General features: G+C 40.1%; 1 protein-coding gene across 1 annotated transcript in view; it reads left to right on the top strand.

Annotated features, from left to right (window-relative positions):
* crls1 (cardiolipin synthase 1) overlaps window positions 1-20,175 on the top strand; it is a 66,808-nt gene that overhangs the window by 39,207 nt on the left and 7,426 nt on the right. The window contains exons 3-6 of the mRNA XM_073051334.1: window positions 9,532-9,661; window positions 13,953-14,038; window positions 14,364-14,432; window positions 15,825-15,916. Coding sequence (XP_072907435.1) covers window positions 9,532-9,661; window positions 13,953-14,038; window positions 14,364-14,432; window positions 15,825-15,916 — 377 coding nt within the window. The remainder of the gene's footprint in view (window positions 1-9,531; window positions 9,662-13,952; window positions 14,039-14,363; window positions 14,433-15,824; window positions 15,917-20,175) is intronic.

Raw genomic sequence — 20,175 nt, 5'->3', positions numbered from 1 at the left:
ATTTTAACAATAGTGTTTTTTTTATATACAACATATATGTTAATGATTTTAAAGGTATGAATTATACTATTTATTCAAAAGACCTGAATAAGCCTTTAAAAATAGATGTATTTATCAAAGGCTCCACAAGTGATTTCTATGCCTTAATTTAGCCATAACCCACCCTGGACACCACTCCGTATAGAGCACTGAGCATAATGTACAAGATTCAACAGTACTTATTGTGATTCATCAGTGCACAAATGTAAAAGAAAACTCTGGATCTGAAGTAGCATAAAAATAAAAAGCATACAGCCCATTCATTCTGGCATCGATGCTGCGTCACCTCTTCCCTGATGGGAGGGCGACCAAACGGTCCGTGAGCAGGATGGGCGGGATCCTTCGAGAAACTGCTGTTTCTTTTTGGTACCTTTCTGTATGCATGTCCTTGATGGCCAGTAGGCCGGTACCCGTGGTGAACAGTTTTAACTGCCTGCTCTAGAGCCCTCCAGTCCACCGCAATGCGGTTTCCGTATCACACGGCCCATTTGTGAGAATGGGTGTGCGAAATAAATAATCACATAAACTGCAGTGCATTCATTGTATGTTGTTTTTAATTGATTAAGCTGCAAATCAATTCAAATGATTTTCTGTTTAAGTTGGCATATTATTTATAATATTTATATGTTTTTGGCTGGCCCTAATATCCAAAAGCATGGGGGGAGGGGTGTAATCATGTCAGATGTAGTTTTTTTTGAATTTTCAGATGCATTTTCTGTGTAGGTCTTATTCTGGCCCAACCACATGACCAGATTACTTTGTGTAAGATTACTGAATCCATCAGTGACTTCAGCTTTCTGGATTGGAATTGGATAAGGGCCTGGACTGAATGACAAGGAAGTATACCTGTGCTTTTTGAGTACTCAGCCTGTTCTCTGGCTGCAAAGGTAAAAGTATGCCCTAAAGAATTGTTTTGAGATAAACTCAATATAATAATTTAACTCTTTAATTGCCTTTATTTCACCAGAGGTTTAAAGAAAAAGTTCCCCAGATGACTGATATCATTGCAGAACTTGTTAAGGTCACTATGACTCAATCTATGAGAATTTGTTTGAAAAGTGGCATTGAAAGATACAAACAGTGGTTGTGCCAACAGCTGAAAGATTATTCTAAGACGTCACTTTATTGATTATGTAATGATGTTTTTAGGAAGCAGAGCAGATCCACTATTCAACAAAATCTGAAATCTCCAGTGCGCTTGCTATGTTCTCCTGAGTATACCCGGTACTATTCACGTTTGTCTGGGATAAGAACTTAAAAGTTTTACAACTTCCCAGTGAAACAATTTTTCTTTATCTCAGCTGTAAATAGCTGATCACTTATCTGAGGAACAGAATCACTACTTCTTAACTGTTTAGCTATCTGTTCAGCTAACTATTCAGAATATCCACTTAACAACCCCCTTTTGAAGCTTTGAAAGGATTTTATAATCGTTTGCAAGCCTTTCTTGGCCTGACACCTGAATCTGCAATTGATATTTGACTGACTTGCATAGTGTTAAAAGATCTGAAGTTAAATTTATTGCGACAGTTGATAAGATGTGGAGTACAAAATGTCTGAAATTTGTGTTCCACTTCTTTACAAAATATGCAAACACATTGAATTAGGTTATTCAGCAAGTTCTGTACTTTGGAATCTACCGTGGTTTCCTTAGCAATGAGAAAATGGAAAGCAGAATGTGATTGAGAAGTTAAAATGGTAGATTATTTGAAGGTCATGGTGTTGCAGATTAAACAGTGGACAAGAATAATCAGATAGTTTGTTAAATTCCAAATAATGCAAGTAAGTGCATTTGATTTGATTTTCACTATAAGGAGTACCAGGGGCCTTGGACAAGAACAAAATCCATGCTTGTGGCAGCACAGTAGCATAGTTGTTAGTGTAATGCTATTACAGCACCAGCGACCAGGGTTCAATTCTCATCACTGTCTGTAAGGAGTTTGTTTATTCTCCCCATGATCACGTAGGTTTCCTCTCGCATTCCAAAGGGGTATGGGTTAGGAGGTTGATTGTGCGTAATTGGATGGTACGTTGCTTCTTGGACAGGAAGGGCCTGTTACCATGTTGTATCTCTGAATAAAAATAAATTTGACTGTGTGCAAGTTGGTATCAGCAAGTGGGCCTGCTATCCCAGTTGTACTGCATTGATCCCATTTTACAGGAAAATTAACTCTCCAAAGATCAATGAGCCTGATTTGTTTTCCCTTGCAGTTGCTAAGTGTTACTTAAATACAAGTGACTCACCAAATTGGCATTTTCTCATATTTTGATTATTCTCTGTGAAATATGGAAACCCTTTGGTGTGTTTGACAGAGTATTGCAATGAGTATTGGAATTCATTGCCACAGATGGCTGTGAAGGACAAGTCATTGGGTTTATTTAAAGCAGAGGTTGACAGGTTCTTGATTAGTCAGGGCATCAAAGGTTATGAGGAGAACGGGGTTGAGAGGGAAAATGCATCAGCCATGATGGAGCTGTGGAGAAGACTTGATGGGCTGAATGGCTTAATTAATTCTGCATCTATGTCTTATGAGCAGTGCACTTAACCACTAGGGAATGTGGAAACTGCTTATGATGCAAACGTTAGAAGACATAATTCATTGGTTAAGTATTGAGATAATTATAAAATCATCAGACATTCTTAAAATTAAGATTTCTGAAGTAGTTGCGAGGCTTGGCTGAAGGGTTGGGTGGTCGTGTGGGCTTTTAAATTTCCAGGTCCATTATTAAGATAAACAGCTATGATAAAGTGTTGTAGGAGTTCGTACCAGCTAGGGATGGAGCTCAAAAAGCACATTCCATTACTGGGAGTATGGTATATGTAAGTGAAAGATCTATCCCAGCTGTTTGCTGTCCTTGATAACAGGAAATGACTGATTTTCTTTTTTGAAGAGCAGAAATTACTTTTGTGGAGGAGATTGGGGTGACTAGAGTGAACAATTTGGTCATTAATTGTGCATCAGTGAAATAGGTAATAAAGCATGCTGACTGGATCCTATTTCACTGGCATGATGTGGTTGTGTTCACAATTTTAATGTTTCATTCATTGTTACACCTATTTTCCTTCTGCCATCTGAAAATGTGATTCTTAAAATCATTGAACTATAAACATGGATCTGGTGATGATAGGGATTTTTTTTATTCTCAGAAACTCTCAGATTGCACATAGTGTATTGAAACCAAAAAATGAAAAACAAGTAGTGCAACTGGGTGGTAGTTTTTCTTACTCAATTGTTAAGATAAACATAGCTAGCTCTCCTGATCCAAAAACCTTAAATAACTTTCCTAATTCTTCGAGGCCTGTTGTATATTTCCAACATTGTCTAATTTTATTCCCTTTCATTGTACTTGCAGCAGTACTTTTAATTCTGATATAGTGCAGTTGAGGCTACAGCTCTTTATTCTATGTGGGTCCAGCTGTGCTAAGGTCCAGTCTTTTGTTAAGTCCAGGCACCTCCCTGAAATGAAGGGAAGTAGCGTTCTAGGGGAGAGCTCTTACTTGCTTTGGTTGTGTCCTGACTACCTGAGAGAAAGTTATCCAGTTGTTGATGATCGGTGACTTGCATTGTCTTGTTTGGACAAGGCAGCAGTCCTTTTATTGTCTGATGAATATTGGTGAATATTTTTTCACTGGACCAGATTTAGCGGATTAATACTGGTGCTAAAAAGGTTAAGCTTCTTGGGAAGATTTTGTTCATTTTGTTTTAGAGAACTCCTTTCCTCCAGAATGAGGAGGCATAACAAAATTATATCTAGACCAATTATGGCATAAAACCCAGGAAATGCTCTTTCCACACAAAAAAAAAGTGGGCATCCGAAAGTTTTTCTCCAAAACAGATTTTGTTACTAGTAAGTTGAAGTTTTCGGGAGTAAATATAATTTGTTGATGGTCTGCATATGAAGTAGATGTTGGGAAATGCAATGGACATACATATCAACCATGATCGAATAGAATAACAGACAGGCTTCGTGTATTGGTTACCCTGTTCAAATGTTCCCAACACAGTAAAGCAGTGGCCATAATCTGTTGTTATTTTGTCAACCACTTGGCACATTTTAGCTGTTTTTTTGCGTAAACCTTAGGAAACAGTACAAACAGGATGGTAAGGAATGCAAATCCATGAAGGAAGTAATAAGGAGAAAGCTATTCAGGCATTACGGCAGGTTAAGTTTGTATTAGATCAGATTGTTCTGTTGTTATATTACCTCACCACACTCTGTGTGTAATTCTTTACAAAATATATTTTTTGAAATTGGAAAATGTTGAGTGAGAGGAGTTTAGGTCGGGAGGTAGGAACGTGATAAATCATGCACTTCTATTTTACAAATGCCTTTATTTTGAAGACAAACTAGAAGTTTAACTGTCTAGGCACTTTACTTTAATTTACACTGCTTAGCAACCTTCTTAGCAACTCCTATTTTAAGCTTTTCTATATCACTTTAGCACAAGGATGCCCCACCGCCTGTTAATTAGTTTTTGACATTTTTGTCTTTAACTTTCTCACAAATTGTTTTTCTATTTATGCAAGCATATTGTTCGTTATTCTGTATATTTTAAACTTCTGTATCAATCTTGAGGCAACTTATAAAATTCTTTTTAAAAATGAAGTGAACTGCATCTTGCGATGTAAAAGCTGCTTGTAGGATTAATTTGATCAGTATTGGTTCCTAGTTTTTATAAACTGGCTAATGTGCTTTTCAACCAGTTTGTTTTCCAGCAGAATATTTTACCAACATAACTATTAGATTAATTAGCTTCTAATTGATGGAATCTTTGTACTCATTTAGTTAAATATTGTAACTATTTGCACTCATTTAAAATCTTTATTATGCATGTATGACAATGATCAACTGATTTCCTTTTAATTTAATTTTATTTAGAAGTACGGTGTGGAGCAGGCCCTTCTGGCTCACTCTGCTACACCGCCACCTATTTAACCTCTAGCCTAATCACAGTACAATTTACAGTGATCAATTAACTGACTAACCAAAGTTCAAAGTAAAGTAAATTTTATTATTAAAGTATATATATGTCACCATATACAACCGGAGATTCATTTTTTTGTGGATATCCTTGACAAATCAATAGAGTAATAACTATAGCAGAATCATTGAAAGACTGCCCAACTAGTGCAACAAACTGTGCAAATACCAAAAAAAGAAACAATAATAATAAATAAGCAATAAATATCGAGAACATGAGATGATGACTCCTTGAAAGTGAGTCCATTGGTTGTGGGAACATTTCAATGATGGGGCAAGTGAAGTTAAGTGAAGTTTCCCCTTTGGTTCAAGATGGTTGAGGGGTAGAAAGAGTTCCTGAACAAGTATGTCTTTGGACTATGAGAGGGAACCGGAGCACCTGGAGGAAACCCAAGCACACACGGAAAGAACATGCAAACTTTCTTAGATGATGTCAGAATTGAACTCAAAACTCCCGATGCCCTGAACTATAATAATGTACTGCTAACCACTACACTACCGTTAATTCATTAAAAGTTGTAATTTAATTTTCAGTTGGTAGATTATTTAATGCATATTTTACAGTGCATGCTGCATCTTAATTGTGGGAAAAAAATGTTTTATGCTCTCCAGATTTATGCAAGATGATTTTATTTCCTCATGTATGGTTTATTCTCCATATTTGAAAGCATTTCGCAGTCAGAACTTATAATAATCCAGTATTGAGCAAGAAATCATTTTAATGTGTGGTTCAAGCATTAATATTCACAAGGACATTAATAAGAACACTTTTTCATGGAATCAGTACCATGGATTTTCACTTGTGATCAGGAGGAGGAGGCTTGGTTTGATATCTCACCTCAAAGAACTGAGCCATTGCTATATTCTTTCAGTACAGTAATGGAGTGTTGCTCTATAATTTTATGCTCACATCTCTGGAATAGAGCTTGAACCCTGTTAATGTCTTGCACTCACAACTGTTGAAAGCAAATCAAAAGCAATTGGATATTCTGAGCCAATCATTTAATAAAATGGGGCAATAGAACATTACAGATTGGATACAGATCCTTCAGCCCACCAGTCCATGCTGACCAGGACGCTCACCCTGCTAGTAGCAATTTTTTGTGTTCAGCCCTTATAAGCCCCATCCCTCCACCTGTCTAAGAGCTGCTTAATACTACTGTACCTACCTCAGCCACTTCCAATACCTTTTGGAAAGTGTATTAATTTCACACATCACTTATTGCCTGATCTTTATTAATAGACAATAGGTGCAGAAGTAGACCATTCGGCCCTTCGAGCCTGCACCGCCATTTTGAGATCATGGCTGATCAACTCCAATCAATACCCAGTTCCTGCCTTGTCCCCATATCCCTTGATTCCCCTATCCATAAGATACCTATCTAACTCCTTCTTGAAAGCATCCAGAGAATTGGCCTCCACTACCTTCCGAGGCAGTGCATTCCAGACCCCCACAACTCTCTGGGAGAAGAAGTTTTTCCTTAACTCTGTCCTAAATGACCTACCCCTTATTCTCAAACCATGCCCTCTGGTACTGGACTCTCCCAGCGTCTGGAACATATTTCCTGCCTCTATCTTGTCCAATCCCTTAATAATCTTATATGTTTCAATCAGATCCCCTCTCAATCTCCTTAATTCCAGCGTGTACAAGCCCAGACTCTCTAACCTCTCTGCGTAAGACAGTCCAGACATCCCAGGAATTAACCTCGTGAATCTACGCTGCACTTCCTCTACAGCCAGGATGTCCTTCCTTAACCCTGGAGACCAAAACTGTACACAATACTCCAGGTGTGGTCTCACCAGGGCCCTGTACAAATGCAAGAGGATTTCCTTGCTCTTATACTCAATTCCCTTTGTAATAAAGGCCAACATTCCATTAGCCTTCTTCACTGCCTGCTGCACTTGCTCATTCACTGTCAGTGACTGATGAACAAGGACTCCTAGATCTCTTTGCATTTCTCCCTTACCTAACTCTACACCGTTCAGATAATAATCTGCCTTCCTGTTCTTACCCCCAAAGTGGATAACCTCACACTTATTCACATTAAACGTCATCTGCCAAGTATCTGCCCACTCACCCAGCCTATCCAAGTCACCCTGAATTCTCCTAACATCCTCATCACATGTCACACTGCCACCCAGCTTAGTATCATCAGCAAATTTGCTGATGTTATTTTCAAAGCCTTCATCCAAATCGTTGACGTAAGTTGTAAACAGCTGTGATCCCAATACCGAGCCCTGTGGCACCCCACTAGTCACCACCTGCCATTCCGAGAAGCACCCATTCACCGCTACCCTTTGCTTTCTATCTGTCAACCAGTTTTCTATCCATGTCAATGTCTCCCCCCCGATGCCCTGAGCTTTGATTTTACTCACCAATCTCCTATGTGGGACCTTATCAAATGCCTTCTGAAAATCGAGGTACACTACATCCACTGGATCTCCCCCGTCTAACTTCCTGGTTACATCCTCGAAAAACTCCAACAGATTAGTCAAGCATGATTTACCCTTGGTAAATCCATGCTGGCTCGGCCCAGTCCTATCACTGTTATCTAGATATGCCACTATTTCATCCTTAATAATGGACTCTAGCATCTTCCCCACCACCGATGTCAGGCTGACAGGTCGATAGTTCTCTGTTTTTTCCCTCCCTCCTTTCTTAAAAAGTGGGATAACATTAGCCATTCTCCAATCCTCAGGAACTGATCCTGAATCTAAGGAACATTGGAAAATGATTACCAATGCATCCGCAATCTCCTTTAGTACCCTAGGATGTAGACCATCTGGACCTGGAGATTTGTCAGGCTTCAGTCCCATCAGTCTTCTCATCACCGTTTCCTTCCTAATGTCAATCTGTTTCATTTCCTCTGTTACCCTATGTCCTTGGTCCATCCATACATCTGGGAGATTACTTGTGTCTTCCTTAGTGAAAACAGATCTAAAGTACTCATTAAATTCTTATGCCATTTCTCTGTTTCCCATAACAATTTCACCCAATTCATTCTTCAAGGGCCCAACATTGTTCTTAACTATCTTCTTTCTCTTCACATACCTAAAAAAAGCTTTTGCTATCTTCCTTTATATTCCTGGCTAGCTTGCGTTCGTACCTAATTTTTTCCCCCCATATTGTCTTTTTAGTTAAGTTCAGTTGTTCCTTAAAAACTTCCCAATCATCTGTCCTCCCACTCACCTTGGCTCTATCATACTTCCTTTTTTTTAATGCTATGCAATCTCTGACTTCCTTTGTCAACCACTGTGGGCCCTTTCCCCTCTTTGAATCCTCTGGGGGATGAACTGATTTTGCACCTTGTGCATTATTCCCAAGAATACCTGCCATTGCTGTTCCACTGTCTTTTCTGCTAGGCTATCCGTCCAGTCAACTTTGGCCAGCTCCTCCCTCATGGCTCCATAGTTTCCTCTGTTCAACTGCAACACTGACACCTCCGAGCTGCCCTTATCCTTCTCAAATTGCAGATAAAAACTTATCATATTATGATCACTACCTCCTAATGGCTCCTTTACTGTAAGATCACTTATCAAATCCTGTTCATTACATAACACTAAATCCAGAATAGTCTTGTCCCTGGTCGGCTCTCGTACAAGCTGTTCCAAGAATGCATCCCGTAGGCACTCTACAAACTCCCTATCCTGTGGTCCAGCACCAACCTGACCCAGTTCACCTGCATGTTGAAATCCCCCATAACTACTGCGACATTACCTTTGCCACATGCCAATGTTAACTCCCTGTTCAGCTTGCACCCAATATCCATGCTACTGTTTGGTGGCCTGTAGACAACACCCATTTGGGTCCTTTTGCCCTTACTGTTCCTCATTTCTGTCCACACAGACTCTACTTCTCCTGACCCTATGTCCCCCCTTGCAAAGGACTGAATCTCATTCCTCACCAACAGGGCCACCCCACCCCCTCTGCCCACATTTCTGTCCCTACGATAGCACGTATACCCATGTACATTCATTTCCCAGGTCTGATCTCCCTGCAGCCATGTCTCCATTATCCCAACAACATCATAGTTACCCATTCGCACCTGGGCTTCGAGCTTATCCACCTTATTTCTGACACCGTGCATTCAGATATAGAATTTTTAGCCCATTTCTCCTCTCTCTGTTTGAATGGCTGCCTATTGTGCTTAACCCAGCTCCCCGAACTCCCATCGGGCTAAAATTGCAATCTCTGAATATCTCTTTTTGCATCAATTCTTATAGAATTTTTTTTTGATCAGTAGTTTAGGTATATCATCCTCTCACCATTTCAACAAAACTGGATCTTAGCTTCAAGCTGCATGCTGCCATGTGCTCCTTTAAAATAGCTCGTCCTCAAGTAAGCAGTTTGCCAATTTAGTTTTCAGCATGTTTGAATTATCAAAACTGCTGTTTTGCTTAAAGGAAGTATGACTTAAGTTCAGACATTTGAGATATTACTAAAGAAATGCCATTCTCAGATGCATGGTGTATTGCCTGTTTAACTCTCTTTTTCTTCATATTTTGCAGTTGGACGGTTACATTGCACGAAACTGGGCTAATCAGAAATCGGCTTTGGGGAGCGCCCTGGACCCGTTAGCAGATAAAATTCTGATCAGCGTTCTGTATGTCAGTCTCACTTGTGCTGAACTTATTCCAGGTACACCTTTCTAAAGCTTCTCTCCACTCCAGAAGGGAGATTAGACTGTTTGTATCAAGGTACTCAGTTTCATCTTTTTATCAGTTAATGGGACAGGTACCAGTGATTGAAGTACCTTTATATTATTACTTTTCTGATTGTAGGACAATCTGGATCACATAATTTGATTGAATCTAACTGAAAGTAAAGGTCAGTTAACACCATCAGTTTTTCAGACCGTCCCTTACATTTTCCCTTACGTGAAAGTAAAGGTCACTTCTTAGTAGATTATATTTGGAAAAGTTGTTACACAGGAAAATGCAAGTATAATGTTTCCTGTATAATGTTACTCAAGGGAAGAATTTTAGCCAAACCACCATGCAAAATCTGCAAAATGCAGCCCATCAAACCTGCCCTGGCACTCAGATGGTCCTCCTATGTTGGTCACTATTCCTCTTTAGTGCCTGTTCCCCAATTCCTCAATCTTTCAAATATTTATATCTGACGGCACCTTAAAGATTCCAAAGATTCAAGTACATTTATTATCTAAGTATGTATGCAGTATACAACCCTGAGATTTGTCTTCCCACAGACAGCTCTGAAACGAAGAAACACCATGGACCGGTTCAAAGAAAACACCAAACACCCAACACGCAAAAGAACAAATTGTACAAACAGCAAAAAATTAGCAAAAATACTAGAATATGAAACATCAAACCACAAAGTGATTGAAATACTCTAGGAATTTTCAGTTCAGTTCAATTTAGTGTTGATCAAAATCGCAGTTAAAAAAAGGAGTAATTGAGACACACGTCATAGCATGAACTGCACTGTCCAATGCACAAACCATGTGAATTAACCTTTGCCCAAGACCCAAGACTCCAGCAGCATTGAGCAAGAGGGAGAGTCTGTTGAAATGCAGGCACCGTCCTCTGGGAGCAGTGAAAGGGAGAGAGAGAGAGAGACCAATCAAATGCAAGCAGATGGCACTGAACACCTGCTCACTTCCTGCTCTCATCCTTGGTGTTTTCAATCTTGTTCGACGCTTTAACCTGTGAGATCAGCAAAAAGTGGAGTTGATCATGAGCTTGCAGCCCATCTTCAGACTTCTTGTCCTCCAGGCTACACACACTCCACTTGAAACCTCATCGAACTCCCTCAGAGACAGCAAAGCACCAGACGCTTAATCGACCCGAAAAGGTACTATCAAAATGTACATCACATTTAGTGGTAGCAGAATCATATTTGAAAGAAGAAGTAAAAGAAGTAGTTTTGTTAAATGACTGAGGATACCACCTTTGGTTGCATTGTTCTCTGGTGCCATCTTCCTACAATGAAATTAACTCCACCACTTTAGAGACAGAGTATTTCAGGGATTCATCCTGAAAGAAATTTGTACACACGTAATACTGGCCCATTGTTACTTATGATGTTCCCTTGTTTGTGACTCATATTAATGAAAACATCTCAACTTCTACCTTGCCAAGCCCCCTTAGAATCCTTCTGTTTAAAAAAGGTCATCCGTCATTATTCTAAACTTTAAGGAATAGGGACGGAAAAGCAGTCACCATTTCAAATCTTGCCCTAACAACTGAGCCTGATCATGTTACTGATGTATGTGGGCATCAGGAAATGGAAAAACAAAAATAAATGCTGTTTTTTTAATATAGAAAATTATAAACAAGTTCAAATATATATTTCAATAAATGTCAGTGTCATTCTTCTGGAATATATTATTTGTTAAATTTATTTGTGATAATATTACTATATGTATAGTCTGAGTTCAAGATTATTTAAGTAATTTCCTGTGCACAAATGTAAAGGAGAACAAAGTAATTATTACTCCAGATTTGATGTAGCACCAAAAAAAACAAAGGATTAAGAACACAATAATAAAATACACAAATATTAATACTTACAATAAGTAGCTTATATACATAGATTGATTGTATGTCCTTAAAGAGATGCTAGGCTGTACTGACAGGAAATAATAAAGTAGTGGTGGAATTGGTGTGTGGAGGTGTTGATCAGCCTTACTGCTTGGGAAAAGTAACAGTTTTTGAGTCTGGTGGTCCTGGTGTGGATGCTGTGTAGCCTCCTCCCTAATGGGAGTGGAGCAAATAGTCCATGAGCAGGGTGGATGGTATCCTTCATGACGTTACTGGCCCTTTTCTGGCACCTTGCTATAAATATGTCCCTGAAGATGGGCAAATTGGTGCCAGTGATGCATTGGGCAGTTTTAACTACCTGTGTAGAGCTTTTCTGTTTGCTGCATCGCAGTTTCTGTACCAAGCAGCTTGTCAGAATTCTCTCCACTGCATATCTGTAGAATGGCACAAGTATGGATATGCATAGCTCAGTTCTCCTCACCCTCCTCTGAAACTAGAGGCGTCGGTGAGCTTTCATGATTGTGTAGGATGTGTTCTGGGACCATGAAAGGTTGTGTGTGATGTGCACTCCCAGTTTCTACTGCTGTGCTGCTGACGCAAAGGGGGTGTGTGACTAGTGTGAATTCTCTTCAAGACGATAACCATCTCCTTTGTCTTGTTGACATTAAGGAAGAAGTTATTTGCCTGGCTTCAGGCTTTGAGCTCCTCCACCTCCTCTCTGTAGGCCGTCTATTTGTTGTCAGAGTTGAGCCTCACGAATGTTGTGTCATCGGTGAACTTGAATGTTTGGTCGTGTAGTCAGCTGTGAGCAGAGTGTACAGCAATGGGCTCAGCGCACAGCCCTGGGAGGGCACCTATGTTGATGATTATGTAGAGGGAGGAATGGTTGTGCATCCTTACAGTGCATTATACGTACAGATGGTGCACCTTGGACTGGAGGAATGTTTTCTCGTTTGGCAGTATACATGTACAGGATTGAATGACGATAACCTGAACTTGTAAAAAATCATTAAGTACTAAGCTATTAAGATTTATACTGTGATAAAACTAGATTTTATTTCCATGCTTGAAGTTTGGGCAGCAATGCAACTGCAGTGTTTGTCAAAATGGAAGTACAAGAGTATTGTGCTCCAATGCGTGACATCAGATTTTCTTTTGATCAGGTTAAGCTGTTAGGAAATTTATTTTAAGCACTTAGAAAATAAAGCTAATTTTTTAAAAGGCCAATAACTTCAAAAGTTATGAAGGAAATCCCTTATACAGCCAAGTATTTCAGTCATTTTACGTATTAAATATGACTTGAGAGCTTATAGGAAGTGTAAGCAAAGACCATCTTTCAGAAGAGAGAATCTTGCTACTGATCCTTGACGTTCAATAGCATTACTTGCCAAATCCTCTGAGATCAACATTTTGCGAATTGCCATTGACATGAAATTCAGCTGCATTAACTAGATAAATACCATGGCTCTGAGTGCAGGTCAGAGGCTGGGTATCCTGTGTCAAGTGACTGTCATCCTAATGCTCAAAGCCTTTCTGCAGTGTACAAGGTACAAGCCAAGAGTGTGACTAAATGGTTTATATTTGCCGGGATGTATGCAATTTTAACAGCATTCAAGAATCTTTGCGTCATTTCAGGATACTGTGTTCTACTTATTTGGCAACCCATCCACCTGCCTAAACATTCATTCTCTCTTCCGTTGGGCAAGGTGCCTGCATTGTGTACTGTCTACAACTACACTCCAGTTGCTCACTTGGATACCCCCCACATCCATAACCACGATTATCAAACTGATGGGAACACCACTTCCTGCATGTTTCCTTCCAGTTCACTCACCATCTGCGTTCAAATCTTTGCTGGTGTGTCAGCTTGGGTACGCTGTTTCCAGATCAGGTTTGTGTGAATGGTTGGGCACTGTGCACAGCAAGTTGGGATGGTGGACTGCAACCAATGTGATTTGGTAAAGATACATAGCAAATTTGCTGCACCATATTTTAAGTGGACCATACTGAATAGTAAGACTGAACTTAACATATAACAAACAAGACTGTATGGCCAATTGTTAATGCACAATATTGCCTCTGCTTTAAAGCTTTAAATTCTGCAAAAGTTTAAGATGGCATTTACTGTTGTTTTCTCATCTGTGTTTGTATATAATGTGCTTCAGAGTCATCTCTGTTTCTGTTTGTATTTCTGCAGAACATTTTGTGTTGGTTCATGGAATGGAGGGTATGAAATAAATATGTAGCTTAAAGCCACTTATTCAGTTCATAGAGAAATTAGGCCTTAACTATTTAGGTGTTCCCTCTAGAGTAGAACAAAAATAAGGAATTAAAATTGTTCATTCTGTTAGCCCCACTCTGTGATTTCACTTCTTTTATTCCCTGCTGCTTTTACTCACCTTAATAATTCATTTAATTTTCAGCTCCTCTTACTGTTATGGTCCTTTTGCGAGATGTTGTTTTGGTTGCAGCTGGTTTCTACATTAGATACCGAACGGTTCCAGCACCAGTAAGTAAGAACATATTGCTCTCTTCCCCATTCCCTTTCCTTGGGCTGCTTTTTTTTTCTTGCTCTCTATTGTGGTGGCCTGTGTATCAATGTATTTGTGTAACACTTGATGTATGTATCTACAGGTTTCTGCTGATATGAACCAACTGCTTTAATTTCCTATGCTGGCTTGTGCACAATTGCTTGCATACAGACTAAAATTACCGATGCTTTATAATTTCCTACAGGTCTCTTTCTTAACTGGTGTATTGCACAGCCTTTTATAGGCAGTTTGGATCATATTAAATTAATTGCAAACAGTTAATTTATTTCTTTATTCCCACAGAGGACACTGAGCAAGTATTTCAACCCATGTTATGCTACTGCCCAATTAAAACCAACATTTATCAGCAAGGTAAGATTCATTTTCCTATTAATTGATTCCCTTCACATCCAACCAGTGAGCTGTCGATTGAAAGGATCTGCTTTGCTTAAACTATGAGGCTCACTATTTCACATCGTTGTCTCACAAAGGCACGGTAGCAGCATCCATACAAATCTGTTGCATTATATCCATCTATTAACTTCTGATTCAAAACAGAGATAATTATAACATGATAGATATTAATTTACATACTTAAAATATGTGATGACAGAATTCATTTATTTATTATGACAACACAGTGGCTTTAAAATTTCAACAATGTTTTTGAATGCGGCAAAAATATACAAGTTCGTTGACGGATTTAACTTTTAGAAATCTTGATCCTGGTGTGCTTGTACCTACTTCCAGAAGTCATTAACTATGCTCCTTCAAAACCAGAAACAGTAGATTCCAGTTAAATGGAACACATCGGGACCAGTACATTTTGGCCCAAATTCAGTGACTACCCTAATTAGCCGAAGTTTCATAGAAATAGTTAAAAGGGTATTTTTAAAAAAAGGACAAACTACTGTTGAACTAAGGAATAAATTATGTATTTAAATAAAGTACAGAATAAATTAGAACACTATCAATACTATAAACCTGTTTTCGTTCCCTATAGTTATCGACAGAGGAATTCTTCCATTGAATGCGTTCTTTTGATCGACAGTAAATGAATAAAATCAGTTCAGGCACCTAATATAGATAATGGACTGCCATAATGCACTGTAATTGACAATTGTATCCTCCAGATATTCATTTTCGTTGTAACTTTCAAGATGATTGTACCTTCAAACTCTTCATTGTTCCGAAAATTGAAGTAATGAAATCCTTTCATTTTCACTCCCAGCTGTTTCTGGCAACTCCAAGTCTGAGTGCTCGAAACTGCAGTGAGCAAAACAGTTCTGAATTGTCTTACTGCTTAGGTCTTGCCAACTATCAGTGACAAGAATCACTGATTTTTGAACACAAGCACATGTAACTGACGCTACTTAAAAGCTGTCTGCTCTAAGCACAGTTTAGTGTCTTAACGGCTATGCAAGTGTATGTGTCTTACTCTAGTTAGAGGCTGTTTGGGAGCAGTGTCCTGCCCCAATTAAGTGGCATAGCGTCCCAAATAAATGAAGGGAATCCTGGTTATTTTCTCGATTAGTTTTTGTTCTTTAACAGTTGTCCCAAATAAGTGGTTGCCCCAATTAACCTGAATCCACTGTATTTATGTTCCTGATATACAGGTAGCTTGCAACATTTTTAACCTATTTACCCTCCTGTTTTTAATATGTTTGGCAAGAGATACACATTATGAATCTGAAAAAAGAAAACCAAGCAATTGCTACTTGATATCTGAACCATAATATCTAATTTGCAATTTTTTTGTTGCAGGTTAACACAGCGGTTCAACTTGTACTAGTGGCTGCATCACTAGCAGCTCCAGTTTTTCATTTTGTGGACAGTATGTTCCTTCGTACTTTATGGTGAGATTGGCAGGAAACAATTTTCTTCCCCGCTGAAGAGCAAAAACAAAGCAGCTTTATTTTGCTTGTAATCCAATGGAATATCTCATAAATGGACACGTTGATGCCGATTGAGTGGAAAAGGCAGTGACTTGCGGCAGTTTAGAGCTTTGAGCAGTGGCCAATCAGTGTTCGAGATTGATTGACAAGAACAAATTAAAGTAAGGCACAGGCAAGCGGAGTGGCCATTGTTAGAGTGGTCGGAGTTACAATGGAGATTTTGAGGCTTTTGTAAGGAGAGGCTTCAGTGAGAAAAGGCAAAAAAAGCTGTAGGTAGAGTTTTATTTCTCCCCCACAGTTTATTGTTCTTCATTTATAGTTGTTCTGTTAGGAACAGTAGAGATATCAGGCAGGATAGTGGAATGCTCCTCTTTCAGAATGTAGGAAGGCAGGGAGACCTCCAGTGATGCTGATGACAACACCGGCAACACTTAGTGTTAAGGAGTTGGAGCTGGAACTGGATGAACTTTGGATCATTTGGAAGGCTGAGGGTGGTGATAGATACAACATATAGAGAGGTAGTTGCACCCAAGGTACAGAGCACAGGGAACTGGTGACAGTCGTGAAGGGGAAAGGGGATAAAGAGCCAGTATAGTGTACCCCTGTGGTCATCCCCCTCAACAACAGGTATATCACTTTTGGGTACTGTTGAGGGGGAGACCTAGTAGAGGAAAGTCACAGTGATCAGGTCTCCGGTAGGGAATTTGTTAGGAGAACAGAATCTGTACAGTAGAGATGGTTTGTAACTGAACTGGAAGTGGACTTGTACACTAGCAGGAAGCTTTGTTAGTGCTATACGGGGGGGGGGGGGGGGGTGTGGAGGGTGTTTAAACTAAAGTTGAAGTAGCATGGGAACCAGAATGTTAGAACAGATTGTGGAGATAGATGTTGGCAAGATCTCAGACAAAATCAGGAATGAAAAGGTTGAACATGGAGTGACTAGTGTCCTGAACAGCATATATTTCAATGCAAAATGTATTGTAGGAAAGGCAGATGAGCTCATGGATGATCAACACCTGGAATTATGATATTGTAGCCATTAGTGATTCTTCTTTGCATGAGGGGCAGGACTGGCAGCTCAATATTCCGGGGTTCTATTAGACGTGACCAAGCGAGAGGGATTAAAGGAGGAGCGATGGAATTATTAGTCAGATAAATGGTCATGGCAGTGTTCTGTCAGGACAGACTGAAGAACTCGTCTAGTGAGGCAACATGGGTTGAACTGAGAAATAGGGTCTGACCACATTAATGGGGCTATATCACAGACCACCCAACAGTCTGAGGGATTTGGAGGGACAAATCTGAAGAGAGATCAGTTTGTTGCAAGAAACATAAGGTTGTTATAGTCGGTGATTTTAACTTCCCACATATTGATTGGGGCTCTCATTCTGTAAAAGGACTGGATGGGATAGAGCTTGTCAACTATGTTCAGGGAAGTTTTCTCAATCAGTACGTAGAAGTCCCAGTGAGAGAGTGCGTGATGCAATGGATTCACTCAATTAGGAAATGAGACAGGGCAGGTGACAGAAGTTTGTCTAGGGTGAACACTTTGCATCTAGTGATCACAATGCTATTAGTTTCAAAGTATGAAGTAAGATAGGCCTGGTCCTCGGGTTGAAATTCTAAATTAGGGAAAGGCCAATTCTGATGATATCAGAAAGGATCTGGCAAGTGTGAATTGGGACGGGCTGTTTTCTGGCAAAAGTATGCGTGTTAAGTAGGAGGCCTTCACAAGTGAAACTTTGAATGTACAAAGGTTGTTTGTGCCTGCAAGAATAAAAGGTAAAGATAATAGTTGTAGGGAACCTTTATTTTCAAGAGATATTGAGGCCTGGTTAAGAACAAAAGGAGCTTGACTGCAGGTATAGGTAGGTAGTAAAAAATGAGGTGCTTATCAAGTATAAGAAATGCAAGAGAACTTAAGAAAGGAATCAGGAGGGTTAAAAGAAGGCCCGAGGTTGCCTTATACAAGGTGAAGGAGAATTGCAAGGCACAAAATTGGTCCTCTGGAAAATCAGAACGGTAATTCATGCGTGGAGCCAGAAGAGATGGAGGAGATTTTAAATGCATTTCTTGCATCTTTATTTACTCAGGAAATGGACACAGAGTCTATAGAAGTGAGACAAAGTGGCATCAACTTCATGGATTATACAGGTTGCGGAGAAGGAGGTGTTGGCTTTCTTGAGGCAAATTATGGTGAATTAATCCCCAAGGTCTGACTGACAAGGTGTTCCCTTGGACCTTGTCGGAGGCAAGTGCAGAAATTGCTGGGGCCCTAGCAGAGAAATTTAAATCATCCTTCGTGACAGGTGAAGTGCTGGAGGATTGGAGGATAGCTAATGTTGTTCCATTGATTAAGAAAGGCTCTAAGAATAAACCAGGAAATTATAGCCTGGTGAGCCTGACAACATGGTGGGAAAGTTATTGGAAGGTACGCTAAGTGACTGGATATGAGTGTTTGTATAGACGGGGACTGATTAAGGATAGCCAGCATGGCTTCGTGCGTGGTAGATCATGTCTAACCCATCTTAAGGAGTTTTTCAAGTAAGTTACCAGGAAAGTTGATGAAGGCAAGGCAGTAGATGTTGACTTCGTGGACTTTAGCAAGGCACCTGACAAGGTCCCGCATGGGAAATTGATCAAAAAGGTTGAGTCACTCGGCATTGAAGATGAGGTAGTAAATTGGATTAGACATTAGCTTCATGGAATCCAGAGAGTGGTTGTAGGTGGTTGTCCCTCTGACTTGGAGGCCTGTGACTAGTGGTGTGCTGCAGGGATTGGTGCTGGGTCCATTTTGTCATCTGTATCGATGATGTGGTTAACTGGATCAGCATATTTTAAAAGTTTCAAAGGTACATTTAATGTCAGAGAAATGTATACAAGAAGCATCCTGAAATGTTTTATCTTCACAACCATCCACGAAAAACAGGAGTGCCCCAAAGAATGAATGACAGTTACATGTTAGAACCCCAAAGCCCCCCCAGCTTCACCCTCCCCTGCGTAAGCAGCAGCAAAGCAACGACCCCCCTCCCCCACCAGCAAGAAAACATCAGTAGCCTCCCACCGAGCACTCAAGCATGCAGCAAAGAATCAGTAAAGACACAGACTTGCAGTACCCCAAAGACTACCCGTTCACCCATTAATTCGAGAAACCAGAGGCTCTCTGTCCTTAATAAGGGAGAAAGAGGTGTCTCTTTCACAGCGAGAGGGGAGACTTAACAAACAACTTCTTGATTTGTGATGTTAAAAGTCTGTCGCGTCACTTTTCTCAAGCTCTGGGCACACAGCCAGCTCGCTGCTTTCGATCTTCTATCTTCCACGACACACTGATTCCCTGCAGAGGCACTGACCTCCAGAGCCACGAAATCCTGGAACTCCAAAGATGAGCTAATCTTCTAGGCCGCATCCTTGGCGTATCGAATAATGGCCAGTCGTGAGACCCCAAGAGTGGGTCACGTTCCCGCAGAGAATCAGCGTGTAACTGATTCTGTATCTCAGATTTGCATTCAAAACCAAAATTGGAGGGTAGTGGACAGCGAGGAAGACTATCACGGCTTGTAGCAGGATCTGGACCAGCTGGAAAAATGGGGTGAAAAATGGCAGATGGAATTTAATGTAGACAAGTGTGAGATGTTGCACTTTGGGAGGACCAACCAGGGTAGGTCTTACACAGTGAGCAGTCGGGCATTGAGGAGTGTGGTAGAACAAAGGGATCTGGGAAAACAGGTCCATAATTCATTGAAAGTGGTGTCACACGTAGTACCATCATAAAGAAAGCTTTTGGCACGCTGGCCTTCATAATGCAAAGTATTGAGTACAGGAGATGGGATGTTACGTTGAAATTATATAAGACATTGGTGAGGCCTAATTTGGAGGATTGTGTGCAGTTTTGGTCACCTACCTATAGGAAAGATGTAAATAATGTTGAAGGAGAACAGAGAAACTTTACAAGGATGTTACCAGGTCTGGAGGACCTGAGTTATAAGGAAAGATTAGTACAAGAGGGCATAGTTTTAAAGTGCTTTCTCAGGGGTAAGTTTTTCTTTTATGCAGAGAGTGGTGAGTGCGTGGGATGGGCTGCTGGCAACAGTGGTGGAGACGGAAACGATACATAGGTACATGGAGCTTAGAAAAATAAAGGGCTATGGGTAAGCCTTGGTAGTTCTAAGGTAAGGACATGTTCGGCACAGCTTTGTGGGCCAGAGGGCCTGTATTGTGCT

This window comes from Hemitrygon akajei, chromosome 7 (assembly GCF_048418815.1).
Source record: "Hemitrygon akajei chromosome 7, sHemAka1.3, whole genome shotgun sequence".
NCBI lineage: Eukaryota > Metazoa > Chordata > Chondrichthyes > Myliobatiformes > Dasyatidae > Hemitrygon > Hemitrygon akajei.
Note: the sequence above shows the minus strand (reverse complement) of the source record. Positions and strands in the feature narration are given on the sequence as shown.